At 36.1% G+C, this 18,849-nt stretch overlaps 1 protein-coding gene and 1 long non-coding RNA gene across 8 annotated transcripts in view; one reads left to right on the top strand and one right to left on the bottom strand.

Moving 5' to 3' along the window:
• The window catches only part of LOC119715234 (kinesin-like protein KIF20B), a 41,640-nt gene extending 27,464 nt beyond the window's left edge, over positions 1 to 14,176 (top strand). For all 4 annotated transcript variants that reach the window (XM_072039582.1, XM_072039583.1, XM_072039585.1 and 1 more), the window contains exons 24-34: positions 600 to 725; positions 988 to 1,124; positions 2,202 to 2,357; positions 3,372 to 3,548; positions 4,467 to 4,628; positions 5,598 to 5,708; positions 6,742 to 6,945; positions 9,269 to 9,346; positions 10,163 to 10,310; positions 11,624 to 11,778; positions 13,118 to 14,176. In XM_072039582.1, the coding sequence (XP_071895683.1) occupies positions 600 to 725; positions 988 to 1,124; positions 2,202 to 2,357; positions 3,372 to 3,548; positions 4,467 to 4,628; positions 5,598 to 5,708; positions 6,742 to 6,945; positions 9,269 to 9,346; positions 10,163 to 10,310; positions 11,624 to 11,778; positions 13,118 to 13,195 (1,532 nt within the window). In that variant the 3' untranslated portion in view covers positions 13,196 to 14,176. The remainder of the gene's footprint in view (positions 1 to 599; positions 726 to 987; positions 1,125 to 2,201; positions 2,358 to 3,371; positions 3,549 to 4,466; positions 4,629 to 5,597; positions 5,709 to 6,741; positions 6,946 to 9,268; positions 9,347 to 10,162; positions 10,311 to 11,623; positions 11,779 to 13,117) is intronic.
• Positions 3,978 to 18,849, bottom strand: part of LOC140002737 (uncharacterized) — a 32,470-nt gene continuing 17,598 nt past the window's right edge. The window contains exons 5-6 of one of the 4 annotated variants that reach the window (XR_011810042.1): positions 15,177 to 15,282; positions 3,978 to 4,614 (exon numbers count right to left, since the gene is read on the bottom strand). This is a non-coding gene — a long non-coding RNA (uncharacterized lncRNA). Of the gene's footprint in view, positions 14,362 to 14,408; positions 15,283 to 18,849 lie in introns of those variants that run through there. The other 3 variants (XR_011810041.1, XR_011810043.1, XR_011810040.1) reach the window with 3 other exon arrangements.

An 18,849-nucleotide genomic window follows, 5' to 3' on the forward strand; every position in this document is an offset into this window, starting at 1 on the left:
TTCTGTTTTTTGGGTGTGGAATGTCAGTGTAAGGAGTTGTCATGCTATTAACTACCTTGATAAGTTTTACGTATTCGTATAGTGAGACATGATTTGAGAAACCCTAAGCTGAATGTTAAAATGTTAGTTAGCAATTAATTTTTGTTGTATCACTCTTATCATGTGTATTTGAAAGCAGAGAAACAGAATTAAAATAAGAAACAAGTCCTTGAGAAAGTGTAGATATGCTGTACTTTCTTTAATCTGGTATTTATTTGCCAAAATAAATGACCTTTAACAAAAATCAAACACTGAAATATGAAATCCTACAACAATAGATTCTGTAGGCTTGATGAACTTAGAGTAGCTGAATCATGGCTTTCTCATAATACAGTCAATATTCTTATTTATCTTAAACTTAGATGAGAGATTTAACTCTGTTCAGTAAGGCTTTCTTAAGCTTTTTTATGTATTTGTATATAAATATTTGAATAGAGATGCTCTATTTCTAATAGATCTTTTGATCATAGGGGGAAACTACTTTGTATTGAAGGCTTTCTTAGAAAAAATCATGGGAACTGGTAGGGGGTTCATCTGTAAATTTGTTTTCAAACCTTCAGAACTCAGTGCAAAAGAAAAAATAATTGAAGATATGCGGATGACATTAGAAGAACAAGAGCAGACTCAGATTGAACAAGAACAAGTACTTGAAGCCAAACTAGAAGAAAACAGCAGATTAGTTTCAGGTAATCTCTCCAGGGAAAGGAAGCAGGGAGGCAACGTTGTTTTTTTATGTATGTTGCAGTAGCCACTTCTATTTTCCAGTTGACCGTTATTTAGGTATTAATTTTCTGTAATACATAACAAATTTCTAATAGTTGAAGGCTTCTGTTATTCCTTTGTGTTAGTAGCTGATAAAGCCAAGTGACTTTAGCAGGTAAATGTTAATGTGGTCAAATACATATTTGAAACTACACACCATGTAACCTCATTTTCTGTACCAACTAGAATTGGAAATGTGGAAGCAGAAATATATGCAGCTGAATAACCAGAGCAATACTGAATGGCAGCCAAAGATGACCAGAAATGATGACACAAACATAAATGGAAATGAGGAATTAATAAAGCTGCAGAAAGAACTGAAGGTAGAATAGGGTGACTTAATTCATACTTAATTTTAAAGCAGTACCTTCTAGGAGACTAGGTTTTTTTTCATAATCATATGATAAGGAGTACAACTTTCCCTACATTATGCTACAATGGACAGTGCTTCTGTTGCTGCCTTCCCCTGAATGTTTGTCTTAACCAATCTGACTTCCTTCATTGATAAAAAGAAATAGACTCTCACTGGAATTTCCGAAGTGATTATACAACAGATTGCATTTATTCCATTAGTGCAATGGTTCTGCACTTTTTTCTTTCCTCCTGAAAAATTATTTGTTTCTAATGCATAAAACAAATGCTATCCTTCAAACAGAAGGGAAAGTTGAACACTCATTGCTCCATTTTATACTAGATCTACACAATATAAACCAAGTACTTAGTCGATTTGTACATCATATGCAAGAAGGAAATACGAACTCGAAGCAAATCATAAACTTCAGATGATAGTTTTGTCAAACGCGTTTCCTGTCAATTGATTTGGTTAACTAAATAAGCTATTTAGATTACGTAGACTTTTTTCCAAGCAGTTTCTCAGGCGCTGTCTGCCTTACATAAGAGAAGGATAACAGATTTGATTGTGATTTAAAAAAAAAAAAAAAAAAGGCAAGGTTGCTGTGGATTGGCCGTTCTTAGGTACTCATCTACTCCTACCATTTAAATTGTACTGCATTCTTTGCCTTTCAGTCTTAAATTAGAAGCAAGTTTTCTAATGTTTCCTGTAAGGTGGCATAAAAGATTAGATGCTTGTAAGTTAGAAGGGTCTCCTTAGTACTACTTTTGGTGTAACTTTTATAGTGCTCATGATTTACTCGGAGCATTTTTAAAGAAATGTTTTATGAAGTCGCTTCTTTCTGAATAAGAAATGCTGAAAATTGATAATGTCTTTTCCAATAGAAAAGAAGTGATGAATATCTAATACCAGCATTTGAGAATATGCTGGAGTAAAACTGTTAGTATTTATCTTTCTGAAACAAGTCTATTTAATGGTAATCTGGCTTTTAAGACTTTGGTTTTGCTTGATTTCTTATGACTTCATTTCAAATCTCTTTTAAAAATAGGAAAATGAGGCGAAGTATCAAACTGACAGAAAAAAGTGGATGGAAGAAAAAAAAGGACTCATAGATCAAGTAAAAGAAGCTGAGAGCCATCGCAACAGAGAAATGAAAAAATTTGCTGAGGACAGAGAGCGTCATATAAAGCAGCAAGCCGAAATTGTAAGTGATGAGGTCTTGGCAGAGTCCTTTAGTGTAAGTCTGTAGTGCAGAACAAATTTCATGTCAAGTACTAGCAGTATCAGCATTTGAGAGTAGGTTACGTTTGTCAAAGTCCACTCACTTTCTTACATGACACAAAGCCCAGATGAGATGTTCTCCATATGGAAAAGGGAAGGAGGGTCAAAGAATAAAAAAATAAAAAAAAAAAAAAAGAAAAAAAAAGCATAGTATATAGTGTAAGCCATCAATACGGGATCTACAACTGAAAATGAATTGCTGTTTAACGAAGCTAAGGAAACATATTTCGAATAACAATTTGTTTCTTGGGTCTCCTATAAATCTTCTATAAAAATAGAAGCCTATAAGGCCTTAGAAGGATGAAGAAAGAATAATCAGAAGGTGGCAAGAAAAAAGCTTCTCTCCAGATAAAAAGTAAAAACACTTGGTCAAAATGCCAGTGTTTTGCTCCCATATAGCTTTCAAAACAGTGACTGATAATTTATGAAAATATAACTACTTTGCATGCTCACAAGCCTGTTGTCATGTCTGCAACTTCTTAAGCACATGAAACTGTATGAATCTGTACAGTCTACAGAACTATATTTATTATCTAGAAGTAGTTAGCATTGATTTTGTGGACCTGCAACCAGCACAGAAAAAACGTTAGGAGCTTAGTATTACTATTACTCTGTTACTTTTCCTGATGCTTGTTAATAATCACTTTAACAAACAGAGGTTGAGGTTCTTTGGGAAAAAAATCTTTCTTCACAAGGAGAAATAGACTGAAAATTGAAGCATGGTTTGCTTTTGTGTATTTGTATACAATATATTTCTAGTTCTGCATGTCCTTTTTAAGATGTAAAAGCGCTCTCAAGTTTGCTAAGGCCATAAAATAGCACTAACTATATGAAGCCAAACTGTCAGAACAGTTCGGATAGTGTGTAGTAGTAGTGTTCGTTTTTAATCTTTTCTCCATTTAGGAAAGACTTGCTGCTTAATCTTTTCTCCATTTAGGAAAGACTTGCTGCACAGCTGGTGGAGAAGGACAGCGATCTTAGTAAGTGGCGTGAAGAGAGAGATAAATTAGTAGAAGCTTTGGAAGTACAGCTCAAGACTTTGGCTTCTAAGACCATACAAAAAGATAAAGAAATAGCAGAACTGAAACAGTCTGTCCTAAAGGATTCGGGAAAGGTCAGCTTTTTTTTTTTTTCTTACCATGTCAATTGCTTCCAATAAATTCTGCAAAACACTTTTCTTACTCACCATTTCAGCTGTATTTTTGTTCTTAAACATGGTCATATTAACATTTGCAGCCAGCTTAAAATAAGGCTGGCTTTATGTTCTTTTGAAACTGAATTTGTGTTAGTGGCTAAAATTTCAAAATATTTAATAGTACAAATAAATGCACAAGTCAATTTGATTCTTTGTTTGCAAAGTTGGACTAAAAATTTTAAAATGACTTTTCCTGTAGCTTGTAGGACTTTGCCCCAGGCTAGGCTGAACACTTAATAGGAAATAGTTTTCTCTTTCTTCAGGTGCTTTTCTGATCTAACATGTAGAGTGGCATGAGATGAAAGAAATGAGGAAAGTTGAAAGAAAACAATGGAGGCAGAGAAGGAATGATTTCTCAAGTTTTTTTTAATTTCTGTGTCCAGCTCTTAACCAGGATAGCAAATCTAATTAGAAGCATACGACTTCAAAAGCTAAACAGAAGACTGATTTAGTTATCCCTTCTCTGGATATTTGACCTCAGTCTCTCCAGGTGGACATGCTTAAAACAAAATGACCCCAACTGCTGGCTCTTTCACAGCAGCAAGGGCTTAATGGAAAAAATAGAAAGCCAAACTTCTTAGACCTTAGGGAAGATGACTGAAGCACGTAAATAGAGCAAAATAAAAATCATATTACATCTTTCCAGGCTATGTGACTTATTTACTTCCAATAGTGGCCACACAAATAATTTAAACTATCGTAGCTTCCGTTTGATAGAATTGCAGGCTAGAACAGAAAACTAAAATTAATGCTATTGAGTAATTGCAGTGCTGCTCATGTATATGTTAATTCTTTTTGCCAATCCTGTAATTTGGCAATTTTTACTATGTTTGTTAGGATAATGAAACTGTGATAGAACTAAGAAAACAGTTGGCTGATAAAGAGGACTTCATAAAGGAATTGAAAAAATGCATTAACCATGAAAGCCTTCAGTTTTCACCAGAAGTACCTTTACATGAAGAAAGTCAAGATACAGTGGATTTACCTGTAAACAAAGAGGTATGATTAGTACATACTAATGTTTGTTATATTTAGAGAAAATAATTGTAATAATTGTTGTTCTGTTCCTTTCTCAGTATATATTTATGAGATACTGGTAATATCCCAAAAGTTATAATTTCAGGAACTTCCAAAATGAACTGTTAAGTGTATTTTTTAAAAAAAGTTCCCATGTTCCCAAAAGAAAAGGTTGTGTAGGTTATCATGCATTCTCCACTAATCTTGCTGATATAATTCTAGTATCCAGATAATGAAATTTGCAAGCTCTACCACATTTGTCTGGCTTGAAAGAAAAAACAAGTGCTGCTAGACTTCTCTTTTGATCATCCCCACGTGTCCAAGCAAACAGCATGACCAGCGTGATTAAACAAGTTTGTGGCTGGTGCTATTATTACTATTGGAAGAAATACATATGCAGTTCTCTTGTTTATGTGGCATGAGGAAAAGGCCAGCAATACAGCTTCAGAAGTAGCTTCTGTTTTGTTCTTTCACTTACTTTCCTGTAAAATAGTTGTTCCCAACAGCAGTGCTCACATCAGTCCCATTCTGTTTGTTTGAATTGACTTAATTGGTTTTACTATTCCTGCTTCTGTGAAGGGTTATGCATGGACACTCACTACTTATGAATGAGGAGAAAAGCCAACTGGTGTTGACAGTCATTGAGAGTGCTGTGAGAGCAGGAAGGGAATAGATGACAAGCTGTCCAGAATCACACACCCCTAGATAGAATTTCCCTTTGCCACTTTCAGAGACAGAGTATTGAAAAAGATGGACTGTTGCTGAGACCCAGCAGCTCACATCTTACAATCACATCATGATGTTACTTGCTTCTCAGACTTGTGCTGTCTTTTAGTCTAGGTGTTCATGAGGTGTCTGTGCTTGAGATTTTATAAATTTAGAGAACTCAGTGTTTTTTTTTTTTAAAGTTCATCCTATAGGATAACTTTTATTCATTCTAAATATTTACAGTTTATGAAGAAACAGAGTGAGATTAATCCAATCACTGGAGACACTGTTCCAATAAGACATGAAGTTAAGGAGAATGATTCCAACAGTGCTTCTTCATTAAGTGAAACTGAGGTTGGTATGGAACTTTAAACTGGAAAGTTTTATAGTTGTATAGTGTATGGATTTGATAAGTAAAAAAATGGGTAGGAAACAGTGTCATGTCTGAACAATTCTGAAGTTATTCTGCAGGTATCTTTTGACGTGATCAGATTGTCTGATTTGAGAGCTTTTGGTAGCACCAAAAGCTGAAGAAACGTAACTTAGTGGTGAATTTTATCTATGTGCTTTTGAAAACTTTCATTATAAAGTAGCTGATTAGATAAGCCACCTGGAAAAACACTTCTGAAGCTATGTTAGCTGAGGATGCTAACCAACCCTATGCAAATCTTTGATTGCTATCTTTCATAAAGTAGCAGTTAGATAAAGAAAAATGTTATTATTAACCAACTCATTCTTGGAAATGCAAGATGTGTGCTTCGGCTGTGAGGTGGTACAAGAGAAAATCTTCAGCTTGTTGACAGCGTTGCTGTCTGAATGCCTGGGCTTTCTCCAGGGAAAAAAAGTGATGAGACTCCTGCAGATTGAATTTGGCTTGTAGCTTGCCAGCTGGACCTTGTTATTTACACAATTAACTTCCATAGTGTTGAAGGAGAAGGGCAAACTCTCTGAAGATAGGCTACAGAGAAATTCAATTGTTCTGTCTAAAGCTCTTGTATCTGCCTAAAGCTCTTGTACCTGCCTAGTTCCTAAGCAGCAGAATTGAAATGGACAATCATGTCAATTCTGCAGCTGATAGCTGCATAAACAACCCAGTTGTTTGTGCCCTTGAGGAAAACGACCTGGGAAGTATCAAGCTGAATTCAGCATGGAAAACTTAAGTTTTTATTCCAATCTATAACTGGAAAAAAATAAAGACCCCCTAGAAAATAAGGGTTAAACTCGGTTATAATTGGAGTAGAGTTCTTCTGTCATAAGAACTCCGTAAACTAGTATCTGAAAAATTGATTGAATGCTTACTTCACGTATCCTTTTCCAGGGGGGATTGCATTATATTTTTATCTCATAATTACTTAATTTGTTTCCTAAAAATTTCCATATATTGCAGGAGCATTCAGAAACTGTCCTTGACTCTTCTGAAGTGTCCACAGAAAATGGAAGAACTAGTCGGTTCCCAAAACCAGAGATGGAAATCCAGTTCACACCTCTGCAACCAAATAAGATGGAAGTAAAGCATCAGGGCAGTGCCTTACCTGTGACAGTTAAAATGCTCAAAACAAGAAGCAAAAGGAAGAGTGACGAAATGGATGAGGTATGACCTAGACCAACTAACAAAGTATTGTGTAGTTTTTCAGTGTATTACTGTGATACTTTATTAGAAATTTATTATCTGATTCTCAATGAGATTACCGAGGTCTACAAATACCTCTATATCAGGGAGGGGTGGGGGTGTGAAAGAAGTTTAAATAGACATGAGTGGTGGATCTCCAGTGTGTGTTGAATAAGGCCATAGACTTCAATATATCCAGACTCTGGCCCCATATCCCTGCCTTGCATTTCCTCTTTGCCTTTTACACTGTGCTCTCCCTGCCAGTACCATTTGCTCTGTCCCCAGCTCTCATTTGTGGGATTGCAGACCAATTCTACAGAATTGCTAGTTTTGGCTTCGGCAACTGTTGGTTCTCTCCTAATACCTAATTTCAAATTAAGCTTAATCAACACATTCCTGAACTCCAAGGCCATCTCCTTTTTTTTTTTTTTTTTTTTTTTCCATCATATGAGGGGCTGCACAGAACTGCACCAGCACCTGAACCTGCTGTTTTCTGTAGACTTGAATGAACTGAAGATGAATTAAGTTGGGCTAGGTTATATGCTGCAGCCTTCTTAATGTGCTGTATGTTTGTATGTGAGCCTGAGACTCCACTGCAGTTCAGGATGGTATATGTTGTTCCCTGCACGTTACCAGCATACTTTTCACGGCATTAGCACCAACACAGCTATCTCAAGGCTACCTAAATACCACAGTTTGGTCTTAGGGTTTTGTACCTGTAATGCTACTTAAGGGCCTTATTTGAATCTGTAAGGACTTACGGACTTGACAGGTTAGTAAGAAGGAGGTGACTTGTGGATGACTTGGCTAATGTGTGATGTCTTTCAAGTGGGTGAGCTTGTCCCAGCTGGAGAGTGAAACATTTGCTTTTCTAGCATCTCTTATTCAAGCATTACCAAATGATAACTTTATCTCAGTGAAGTAGTTGAGGAAAATAATCGCATCAGTGATTTAGTGTTCAACAGTATTTCTATAAATTCACTTGCGTGTTTTTTTGGTTTTTTTTTGCAAAATGCGTAACCTGGATTGCAAAAATAACTGTTGAAAGCTGCGTAAGTTAAGTTACCTGGAATTTACGCTTTATTCTGGGTTAGTGTCCAGAGTGGATTTAAAATATTTGCATCTTAAACCAATTTCATTCAGGAGTAATATCCATCAAACAGATGGAAAACTTGAAGTAAAAAATAACCACCCTTCTGAAGGCACTGGAAAAACTGCTGAACCTTATCTGCAGATGAATATATTTCATCTAATGTGCTTATCCACCTTTTTAAAGACTGCTATAACGATTCACTTAAATCCTTTCATAGTATAATGGTCCATACCTTCATGGGATAACACTTAACTAAACTTAGAAATGTTACTTAATTATGTAATGCTAACTTATTTTTATTGCTGTTTTATTCATCTGAATATTACTCTTAAATATTTATTTTTGCATTACGTGTGCCAAACAAATTATGAAATTATTCAGTAACTTTAACGGTGTCTCAAACTAGTGATGGTTTTTAAATTCCTCAGAACTGAAAAGCGTATTGTCAACACTAAAGTCAGGGACAAATTAAAAACTATTAATGGTGAAACGACTATTTCTTGTTGACCTTAAATTATTTTTTTGCTTTTAGAAATATACAAAATTGAACCTTGTACAGAGTACAATCTTTAACTGAACAAATTAACAGCCATGCAGACCTATAACGGCATCAGAAAAGGGAGAAGAGTATTTAGTTATCTTATCTGAAATCCATTGCATTTCTTCTCTAGACAGCTGTACACACAAATCAGCTTTTTAGACTTCCCATACATTAGCTTTCTATTTTAGTCTAAAGTATCCAAGCGTGTCTTTAATAGAATTGTCGATGTGCAGTTTTGCTTCACATGGATCTTCAAAGAAAAGCTTATGTAGAGAGATGCCTTAATTCTATTGTTAATCTGTTAGTAACAATCTGTTTTTATCATTGTCACCATAAACCTGAAAGCAACTCAATAAATCTAAGTATAAATTCAACTTACATGTTTGCTTGTTAAATACCTCAATACTGGATGTGTACGAAATAATGGAGAGAAGAGAATTTCAAATGGCAGAATGGTTTGCCTACAGGTATTTCTAGTTCCTTTTAAGTTTATTTAGCATTTGAATAGTTACCACTATCCAATTATCCATATTAGCAAAATATCCAAATATCCACATTAGCAAATACCTCCATACTGTTAGCCATAGCATTTAAGTTTAAGCAGTGGTTGTTTATATGACAAATTATTTCTGGAAGAATCCTAGCCAAAATTTACGTATTTCTTTTCCTAGGATTTTGTGAAAAGTGAAAACAAGAAAAATGAAAAATCTATGGCTTTTAGCTCACCTTCTACAAGCAACAAGAAAACGGTTTGTTTTTTTTTTTTCCTATTTTTGACGTATTTCTTCTTCTTTTGAAGTATTTTAGTGTTTTTGAAGTTTTTATTTTTATTTTTTTTTTACTATTTTTGATAGTTTGGCATTTTCTGTAATGCATTTCTCTAACTTTCTGGAGATGTGAAAGGAGTGAACATTATTACTCAGCAATATCTTATCTCACTCAAGAATATATATAAGGTTTCTTAAACACTTTGTTCCTCTTAAATCCTATAGGCTAACCAAGGAGAGAGTAAGTCTGTTTGCCAAGTGTGTACTGGCTGTATTGTATAATGATCTGGAGGAAAGGATGTTGTTGAATGCTGAATATCAGGAAAGTCAAGTTTGAGTGTATCAATAAGTGCTGTTGTAGGTGATGCTCTTGAAGTAAAACTAAAGTTCATTTAAATGCATGTCACTTAAATACACAACAATTACAAAAATGTCTTCAGGCTGCAGTACTATCCTGGGCAAGTTCAGAGGGTGGGTACTGTATTTTTTTTCCTATCAGTTTCCTTATATTTTATTTATAATTAGAATGGTTTGTGTAAAGAAATGCTCTACAACCTGGAATTGATGTTTAAAGAAACTGTTTTCAGGTATTTCACTCGTGCCCTGAAATACTTGAAACATTGACAACTTTTTCTGGATATAGAATGAGATACTCCCACAGCGAGCAATATAGACCAAAGTGGTGTCAGTAGCAAAGCTCAAAATGTCAGCTTAAAAAAAACCATTGAAATAAAATGGAATTAAATTTGAAAATAACTCAGACTTCAGCTTAAACACTGGTCTTGTATTTCTGCTCAGGTGTCTACTACACAGACGTCTAGAAAAGAATATTCTCTAAGAAAGCAAGAATCTACATCAAACAAAAGGTCAGCTAGAAAAAAGGATGGAACACTACAAAGGCTTGGAGGCTTTTCTCAGAGTTCTCCTACTATTATTCATTCTAAAGGTTTGTACAGAATAAATAAGACTTATTCTGTGTTTTCTGGGCATTGTGTAATGACGTGTTTCTACTGTGGTCTGTTAATGTGCATGTTATTAAAGGACATGTCTGCCATGTTAAGTAGTTTATGAAATAATGGAAACTGAATTAGGGACTGCTATGTTGAATCCTGCAGAGTGGAAAAGGCTATCTTGATTGCAAGGACCATACAGTTCTAAAGTTTTGGTTAAGTGTAAAAGGTAATCTTGGTGGGATTAGAGGCCACTAAGAATTAGGAGGTGAACTAAATCCAAATTCAAAATCCTTTGTATTTCCATAAGTAATCCTTTTTTTTTCCATCTCTACCTGTCCATGTTTTCTGTATAATGTGTAATAATGACTTTTGATGCATGTATTTGTGAGAAGATTAGTTCTACAGAATATGAAAGCTATATGATAATACAGAGTACATTAATTGCCATATTTTATTGATGATCTTCCTTATATTTAAACATAGTTTTGGGAAGATTAACTGCTAGGCATCTTCACTGAAGAACCTTTTCTGTTCTTTCCTACAGTAATGTACAATCTGAGGTTCTATGGCTTAAAAAGATTAGCAGAATGCATAAAAGATGATCAGTTTTAAGTCCCAAAAGACATTCTTATCTTGCTGGTTCAAACATTCGTTCAAACATTCTGTGTAGATAGTGAAAACTGAAGATCTCTGCACCAATTTGAAAAGTTGCTACAAAATAGATGTTATTTCTGTGTTCTAAAATAATCTAGTTGATGATAGTGGGATTGTTCAAAAACTTTGCAGGCTTATATCTATTCTATGGGGACAGCATATCAATAGAAACCAAATTCAGATTATTCAAAATTTCAACCTGGAGTTACTTAATTCAAGTAAATGGGTTTCAGTTTTTAACCTTCATTACCACATCTGGTATTTTCTTTCCCTATTTGCATAACTTAGTATTTCTGGAGTTTTCTTGTTTTCTTCTAGCTCATAATATGCAAGTACTCATCTCTTTAGAGATTTAGTACTAGTTTGAAACTATGTAAGTGTATAAACTTAGGCCTGCTGTCCAACTCCTGCTGAAGTTTAACTTTTAGTGACGTCTGAACCTGAATTTATTTTAATATCCCTTTTGAACGTATACTTTAAACTCTTGCATCCAAAAAGCTGTTTCATCTGTAGAAACCGTGGTGGTGAAATAAAATGTTTGAATGTTTCCACTTCATTCTGTTTATTTTTAACTACTTCTTTTTGTATTCATTACCTTTTTGAGGCTCACTAAACCAGTAAGATACTGATTTATGACTTAAAATTCTCCTAGCAAAGAAGCAGATGGCAACAATAAGCTCTCCAAAGAGCTCTCCGAAGTCTTCAGAACCAGAAAGTCTCAAAGGAAATGAGATCAAGCCCAAACGAGCTAAGAGAAAGCTGTATTCAACTGACATTTCCTCCCCTCTAGATATCTCTGCTTCTTCAGTAAGTACTTACAGGTTACTCTAATGTAATATATTTCTATAATCTTTGCTCAAAATAAGCTATAAGGGGAACAGAACAAACTTGAAAGTCTGGTAAATTTGCATAAGGGGTTTGATAGTACTGAGCATTTCTTGATTATACCTAGCCATTCTTTTTGGTAATGTTTTCCTACTGTTTTATTTTATTTTCTATTATCACCTCTCTTCTGCGTTTGATTGTGACTTGATAGGTGATATAAACAATCTTGGAGATCTCTTTCTGTTTGGAGCCATAAGTAGCTTAGTTCTGGTAACGGGGAATGTGAATTATTCTGCTACAGTAGTTGAGTCATAATGTATGTGTTTCTTCCAGCAATTAACTGGCATAACATAACTTGTTATACTATACTACTTATGCTATGCTAGTTAACTATAGCATAAAGAAAGAATAGAAATACAGGCAATTTAGGGATCCATTAACTTGGAACAGCATGATCAAAGCACTAAAGAAAATTCTGCATGTACAATTAACTTTGCAGTGGAAGTGAGTGCTTAAGGTAACTTCAAATTCCATTTACGTCTAGCTGATCTTCAGGTTACTTTAAAAAGTTGTATACATCTGTGCTTTTCCAAAGTACACTTTAGACAGCCTGCTGGGTATGCTTGAGCTGTGTTCTCCTGTCTAAGCCAGTTTATGAAGGGTCTTAAGTGCTAAGGCTCGATGTACTGTTCCTGAAATGCGATTTCATGGCTCTCAGTAGCTATGGTGCTGGTAGTACTCCTGCTCTATTGGAACTACGTCTTTTAAATCTGTTTAAGCCTTTCTTCTATTCATGATGGTGAGCATTTGTCCATGCTGCATTATCTCATTGAATTTTCTTCATTCAAATTGTATGAATGAAGGAGGCAGAAACCAAAATGTTGTTTGTTAGAAGATGAAGAAAATGGGACAGAACTACAGAGATAACAGAAACTGAGAAACATGAAATTGAAAGGAAAAATGAAAGACGGAATTCTGGGAAAGTGAGAAAGCCACAGAAGTTTAAGCTATAAATGTATTTTGAACACCTCATTTCACAAAATGAGTATTAGAGTTAAAAAGTTAAATTTGCCTTCAGATTTTCTTGGACATTTTTTAAGATAAATGGAATTTTGTATGGTCATAGCATTTTTGTTGCTTCTAATCAAGCAGCTGTAAAATGGTCTCTGTCCTATAAACACCTGGTTAAAAGAGAAGATGTTTTCAGAATGAAATTTGCCTATTATGGGGAGAAAAACATGTAGTTGATTACATGAGTCTAGAAGTGTATGTCAGCCTTCTATAAAGAAAAGATGAGTAACTCTTGAAATGTCTTTTTCAGATTTTTATAGAACAAAATGAGAAGGAAAGTGATCATCTAATCATCAAGCGACGTCTCCGATCAAAACCAGCTAAATAATCTTGCAGAAGCATGATTGTACTTCCTAGTCAAGGCATGCTTTATTGTATTATTTTAGCTGATTGTATGTAGGAGGTGATAGATACTTTGTCATGCTACTAAGCTGGTATATAGATATGTAGAATATTCCTGATGGTTTCACACTTTGACTTAATTAAAATTGAAATAAGCTCAAGAAAGCTTGTATCTTTTTTTTTTTATAGGAACTGTTCCTTAGTTATCCGTTGTTCAGTGATAACTATGCCTGTGAAGAACGGCTTAAATTCTTGTTTTCAGGTGGCTCGTATACTTACCCTAAATTTGGGGTGGCAAGGTTAGGAGGAAGAGTACACATCATGACTTGTGCATCCTTAAATTCTTTATAATCCCTGAAGGAGTATTAATATCCATAAATGTAATCTGGTATTTCAAGTGACACAGTTTGGTGTAGACGTCTGAAAGCTTATTCTAACCATCCAGTCCTCAACTAGAACAGGTGCTTTTTGTACTAAGAGTTTAGTTCATAATCAAATCACTGTTCTTCTCCAGCTCTTCCGTTTTCTGCTGTCTGGTCCAGGTATCTGGACTAAATTCTTTCAGGACTATAGACGAGTATAGCAGTGAAGACTTACCTGAGGTAGATGCTACTGATTTTTAGACAAGTGTCATAGCTGGAACCATAGTAAATATGCAAGGTGAAGTCATGTAACGCTCTTACACAACGGGGCTGTACTTGCCACATTTATTCTTTGTCTTCCTCAATATTTCATCTGCGTTGTTCCATGTTTAGCAGATGTTTTCAGTCAGCTGTTCATCTTGACCCCTAACTTGTTTTTCCTGAATAATTTCAGTTAATTTTAGAACCCATCAGCATGTCCTTGTTTAGCTGGATTGTTCCTTCCATTGTGTGTAACCTTGTGCTTGCCTCTAGCAAGATTCATATTCCATCATGTTGCTTTGAATGACAGTTTGATTGCTTATCATTAAATCAGCAGAAGCTTATAGCTCTTGTTTTACAAAAAAAAAAAAAAAAGGCAAGGTAAAATGCAGGATTGAAAGGATTCTACATCACTTGATTTTTGGATGTATGATTTCTTTATTGACTGAGATGTATGGGGAAGTAGTAGAAATACCTTCAGCCACTTGACATCTCTGAAATTGCTGATTGGTAATGTTTGTTCTTCTCCCTACCAAATTTGAAGTTTCATAGTTTCAAATCCTTAATGCTTTTAGCTTTTGTGGGTTAAAAAAAAAAAAGCAAGTGAGAACTTTATTTCAATTAATTGCTGTGTTAATTGCAATTTAGTCATTTGTGCATCTAACTAGAATACAGATTCTATTAACTAAGTCAAGCTACTATGACCTACAGGAATTCTACTGTATTTCACCATCTGCATTGTCAACTTTTCTAAATTCTCATACTTAGTATTAGAAGCTCAACAGTGTTGCTGAGCTATCTGGAAACCACATTTTTTCCAGAAAGTAAGCTGTTCTTTCAGAAAGCCATTTGAATAGATGTTTTTAATACAATTGCCGAGTACTGTACATTAGAGTACCTGTACTTACACAATTTTGGTATTTGTCTATTTCACTTATTCCAGGGTATTTGGTTGCTAGGATAGCCTCTGTAATTGTAGAAACTGCACTGAATTAAATTCATAATTTAATTCAGGTGTGGTTATCATACTTCATAATTAAAAATTTCTAATATTTGCAGAGTTAACACATTTCCTTTGCTTTGGTCAAGGGATTGGGATTTTTGTGCTTACTTCCTACAACTCTTGAAGGTTGAGCCTATATGTTAGCCTAGAAAATGAATCATGCTCTGTGTACTCCATTGTCCATGTCAGGAATAAAAGTTCCCTCCTGAGTAGGAAGAATGTGACTGTCAAAATGTGATGTTAAAAACAAAACACTAGGAAAGCACTTGTTTGGTGATATAATATGTTCACTTTAAATTCTTTGGAAGTAACAGAAAATGCCTTTTCTTGGCCAGGCTTACAGTTAGCTTGATGTTGTCCTCCTTTCAGCTCCTTTTCTGGGGGACCAAGCACAAAGGTGTTTTAGAACATCACCTTCCTTTGTCTTCTGACTTTTGCTGATAAATGCTGTAGGTAGGTAAAAGCTGAGCATGAATATACCTCCTCATTTATTCTAAACTTTCTTATCAACTTCATTGTTTGGCTTGGCGTAAAGAGAAGACACCTGATATTTAAGTCTTCCTTGTTGTCTCGTGAACTTTCCATCTGCAGGAAGGCATAACCCAGTGGTGTTCTCTGATGTATGTACCGCTTGTGCATCACTGGCTGAAGAGGAGAATAAGACCTAACTACAAAACTGGGTCAAGCAGTTTAGGATATCAATACTGATATCCTAAGAGAACTAAAATCTCACAAAGGAAAGTCTCTTGGGGTAGCAACAGTAACTTCCCTTATTCTTTCCAAATTTGAGGAGACCTAGTTGCTGGAACTATCTGAAATAAGACCATGTAGCTTGGTATTGATTGTTTTCATATATTGAGAAATTCTGATACTTAAAATGAAGTTTCCTTTTCCCAGGAAAGAATGAACTTAGATGACTATAACTTCAGTAACAAACTTAGCCTCACTTTTTGTTGTTTCCCATACGAAGAAGGAAACTTATGTAGCATGAAACATTTCAATTTCTGATCTAACACCAGAGTTCTGCTAAGTGCTTTGTACAGGCATGCTATTGTCTCTCAATCTGGTTTTAAAATTGAAGGTAGTGAAATGCCATTCTTATTTGGATAGCAGCAAGCTGGAGCTGCTTTAAATCACCTGTCAGCATACAGCTCCTTTGAAAAATCACTTTCAAAGGTTGCAAAGGAGCTGTTACAGTATTCAGTCATTAAGTGCGTGTTACAAAATGTGTTCACACAGCAAGTGATGCTACACTGTGAAGTAATAGGTGATACTGGCTGGGAAAAAAAGAAAAAAAAAAAACAACAAAAAAAAACAACACACAAACCAACAGCAACAAAAATCCTTTTCATAAAGACTAAACTTCCAACAATTGATCAAGCAGTTTGTTTTAATAAGTGTTCCTAAACATGTCTGTCACTGAATAGTTTCTTTAAAGCATGTCATGCTATAAGGAATTCCCAGAAAAATAATGTGTTACAGTTGTATCAGGCTGTATAATTTTTCCAATGGATAAGTTACATCTTGAAAAGACTATTCCTTGTTTACCTCTGGCTAATTTGGGGGTGAACTGTTTTTTTTTTTTTTCTTCCTCTTCATGGCACCCTGATTATGGTCATAGCAAAGGCTTCTGGAATGCTAATACTACTGGAAGGCACTACTTCATACATTTCAGGCTTTCCTTTGGCAAAAGAAAACAGGGAGGAGCAGTGGCAATGTGATCAGACAGCTCACTAAAATGAGGGTAACTTTCTAGTATTTAGAGCATGGATTTATTTTCTGCTCGTTTCTGTGAGAAGCAGAGTATTTCGGGGGTGTTTCTTCAGTAACAGGATAGTTTTCTATAATATGCAAGTACTTGAATGTTCTTGCAACTTGACTAGTGCTGTGAAAGAACCAAAATCAAGAAAAAACGGGCCTGCTTGGGTGGGTGTGCACATCTGCAGGCCTGCTGAACTCGTGTCTTCCCTACAACAGCTCAGTCCCCAGAAGATGGCGCTGAGGCACCCTTCTTTGCCTCAGCTCTCCCAACTGAGATCTTCAGCTGGGAGGTGCAGGAAGGCAGAAAACGTGGGTGGGTTTTTTTTTGTGGGTGGGTTTTTTTTTGTTTGTTTTTTGTTAACTAATCCACTTCTCATCACACTTAGACAAGTGTTGTAGAAAGTGGTTAAGGAGGTATTGGAGAGGCATTGGGGAGGCAAGGACAATCCCCAGACATGGACTGTATATTGATTAAGGAGGTATTGGGGAGGCATTGGGGAGGCAAGGACAATCCCCAGACATGGACTGTATATCTCGAAACAAGACACTGGAACTCATGATAAGGAAGCGGCAGACGGACAGAGAAACAAATGTAAGGACTATAAATCTCAAAACTGGACATTGGAATTCATTATAAAGATACAACAAACGGAAGAATTGGCAACAACCAGCTCTCGCAATTAAGAAACGTGCCAATTCAGCAGATTCCTGACCAAAGGTGAAAAGTACACTGTGAGGAAGACTCGGGGTCTTCCTCCCAGAGACCCCTGCCCACAATTGTTGGAAGGCTCTACGCAGGCGCAAGGTGCCAAAAGGCTAATTAGCATGAGAAGCGAGGGAAGGCGGGGATAGGTAATGCATATGTATAGGCGCTTGTAGAATATTGATAGATTGATCGTATAAATTCAAGACTGCTTTCCGCTCTGGGTATGCACGATAGGTGGAGAGATCCCCCGTGCATCCAGCGCTGCAATAAAGAATATACCACTTAAAGGAATTTCGGCTTCGATCTTTGAATCAATCTGGCACCCCAGATGGGACTACCTCTCTGCCGGTCCGCAGGACCCGCTGGGGACAGGACTCCCTAGGGTACCCCCGGGATTTCCCGGAGGGACTCCTCGACTCACCGGATCACTGCGGAGGCAGACAAGGACCCCATCATTGTAAGTGAGTATATTCTTTATTCTGGTTTGGTTTTCTGGTAGACCGGTCGTCTGGAGCTGTCTGTAAGTCAGAAGGTGATCTTCTGCGAGGCAGTGTTTGGTATATACTTTGTGGTTAGCACCATAAGTATAAGTTTGGGGACCTTAAGGAAGGAGCTCGCTTTCAGGTCCATCTGGAATTGTGTTGTCTATTTCGGTTTTCTGACTCATGGAGTATGGTATTTAACTCTGGTTATTGTTACTGTGATTTTGGCTATTTTTCTGGTGGTAATAGTAGGTTCGTGGCATTGTTATAAGAGAGATATCGTTACGGTGTTACACAGTTCGGTTTTCTGACTTATCGCATGTGGAATTTGACTCTGACTATTGTTATTGTGATTTTAGCAATATTGCTGGTAATAGTAGCTTTGTGGCATCGCTACTGAAAGATATTGCGTGCCTGTAATTTTGTGAGTGATACGTTTTTGTGATACATTTTTGTAAGTGATATGTGTATTCTGAAAGTGTGAACTGGAAAATGGGGGGGCACACAAGCAGTGAAATTTTAAAGAAAAGTGCGTTAGGATGTGTTTTGAGTCACTGGAAGGATATTGGAGGATCTGCCGGTGGAAGTGTGAACAGGAAAACATTGATAAAATATTGTAATCAATGGTGGCCGCTTTATAAGCTGGAATGTGGAGAAAAGTGGCCCCTAAATGGAACTTTAAACTCTAATGTTTTGCTACAGTTAATGTTGGTTTTGAGAAGGAGAATAGGATGAAATGTTGTATACTGATGTTGTTTCAGCATCTTGGTGGGAAAAGGTACGGAATTAAGTTGGCCCCTGACTGAGCCTTTGATGTTGGCATTAGAGAAGTACAGGCTGGAGAAAGATAAAGGAAGTGTTATAAGGGTTGTTGAAAGTGTTAAAGGTGTTTGAAGTTGAATGAGCAGGGAAAGAGGATGTAGGAATGTTAATAGTTCTGCCTCTGCTCTAGGCAGAGATCTTAAAATCGTGGGTGTTAGCCCTTTGGGGCAAAGGGATCATGATGGGTCCGAGAGAGAGAGTTGTTATGGAAACAGAAAAGCAGTTAACTCTTAAAACAACCTG

Source organism: Anas platyrhynchos, chromosome 6 (genome assembly GCF_047663525.1).
Source record: "Anas platyrhynchos isolate ZD024472 breed Pekin duck chromosome 6, IASCAAS_PekinDuck_T2T, whole genome shotgun sequence".
NCBI lineage: Eukaryota > Metazoa > Chordata > Aves > Anseriformes > Anatidae > Anas > Anas platyrhynchos.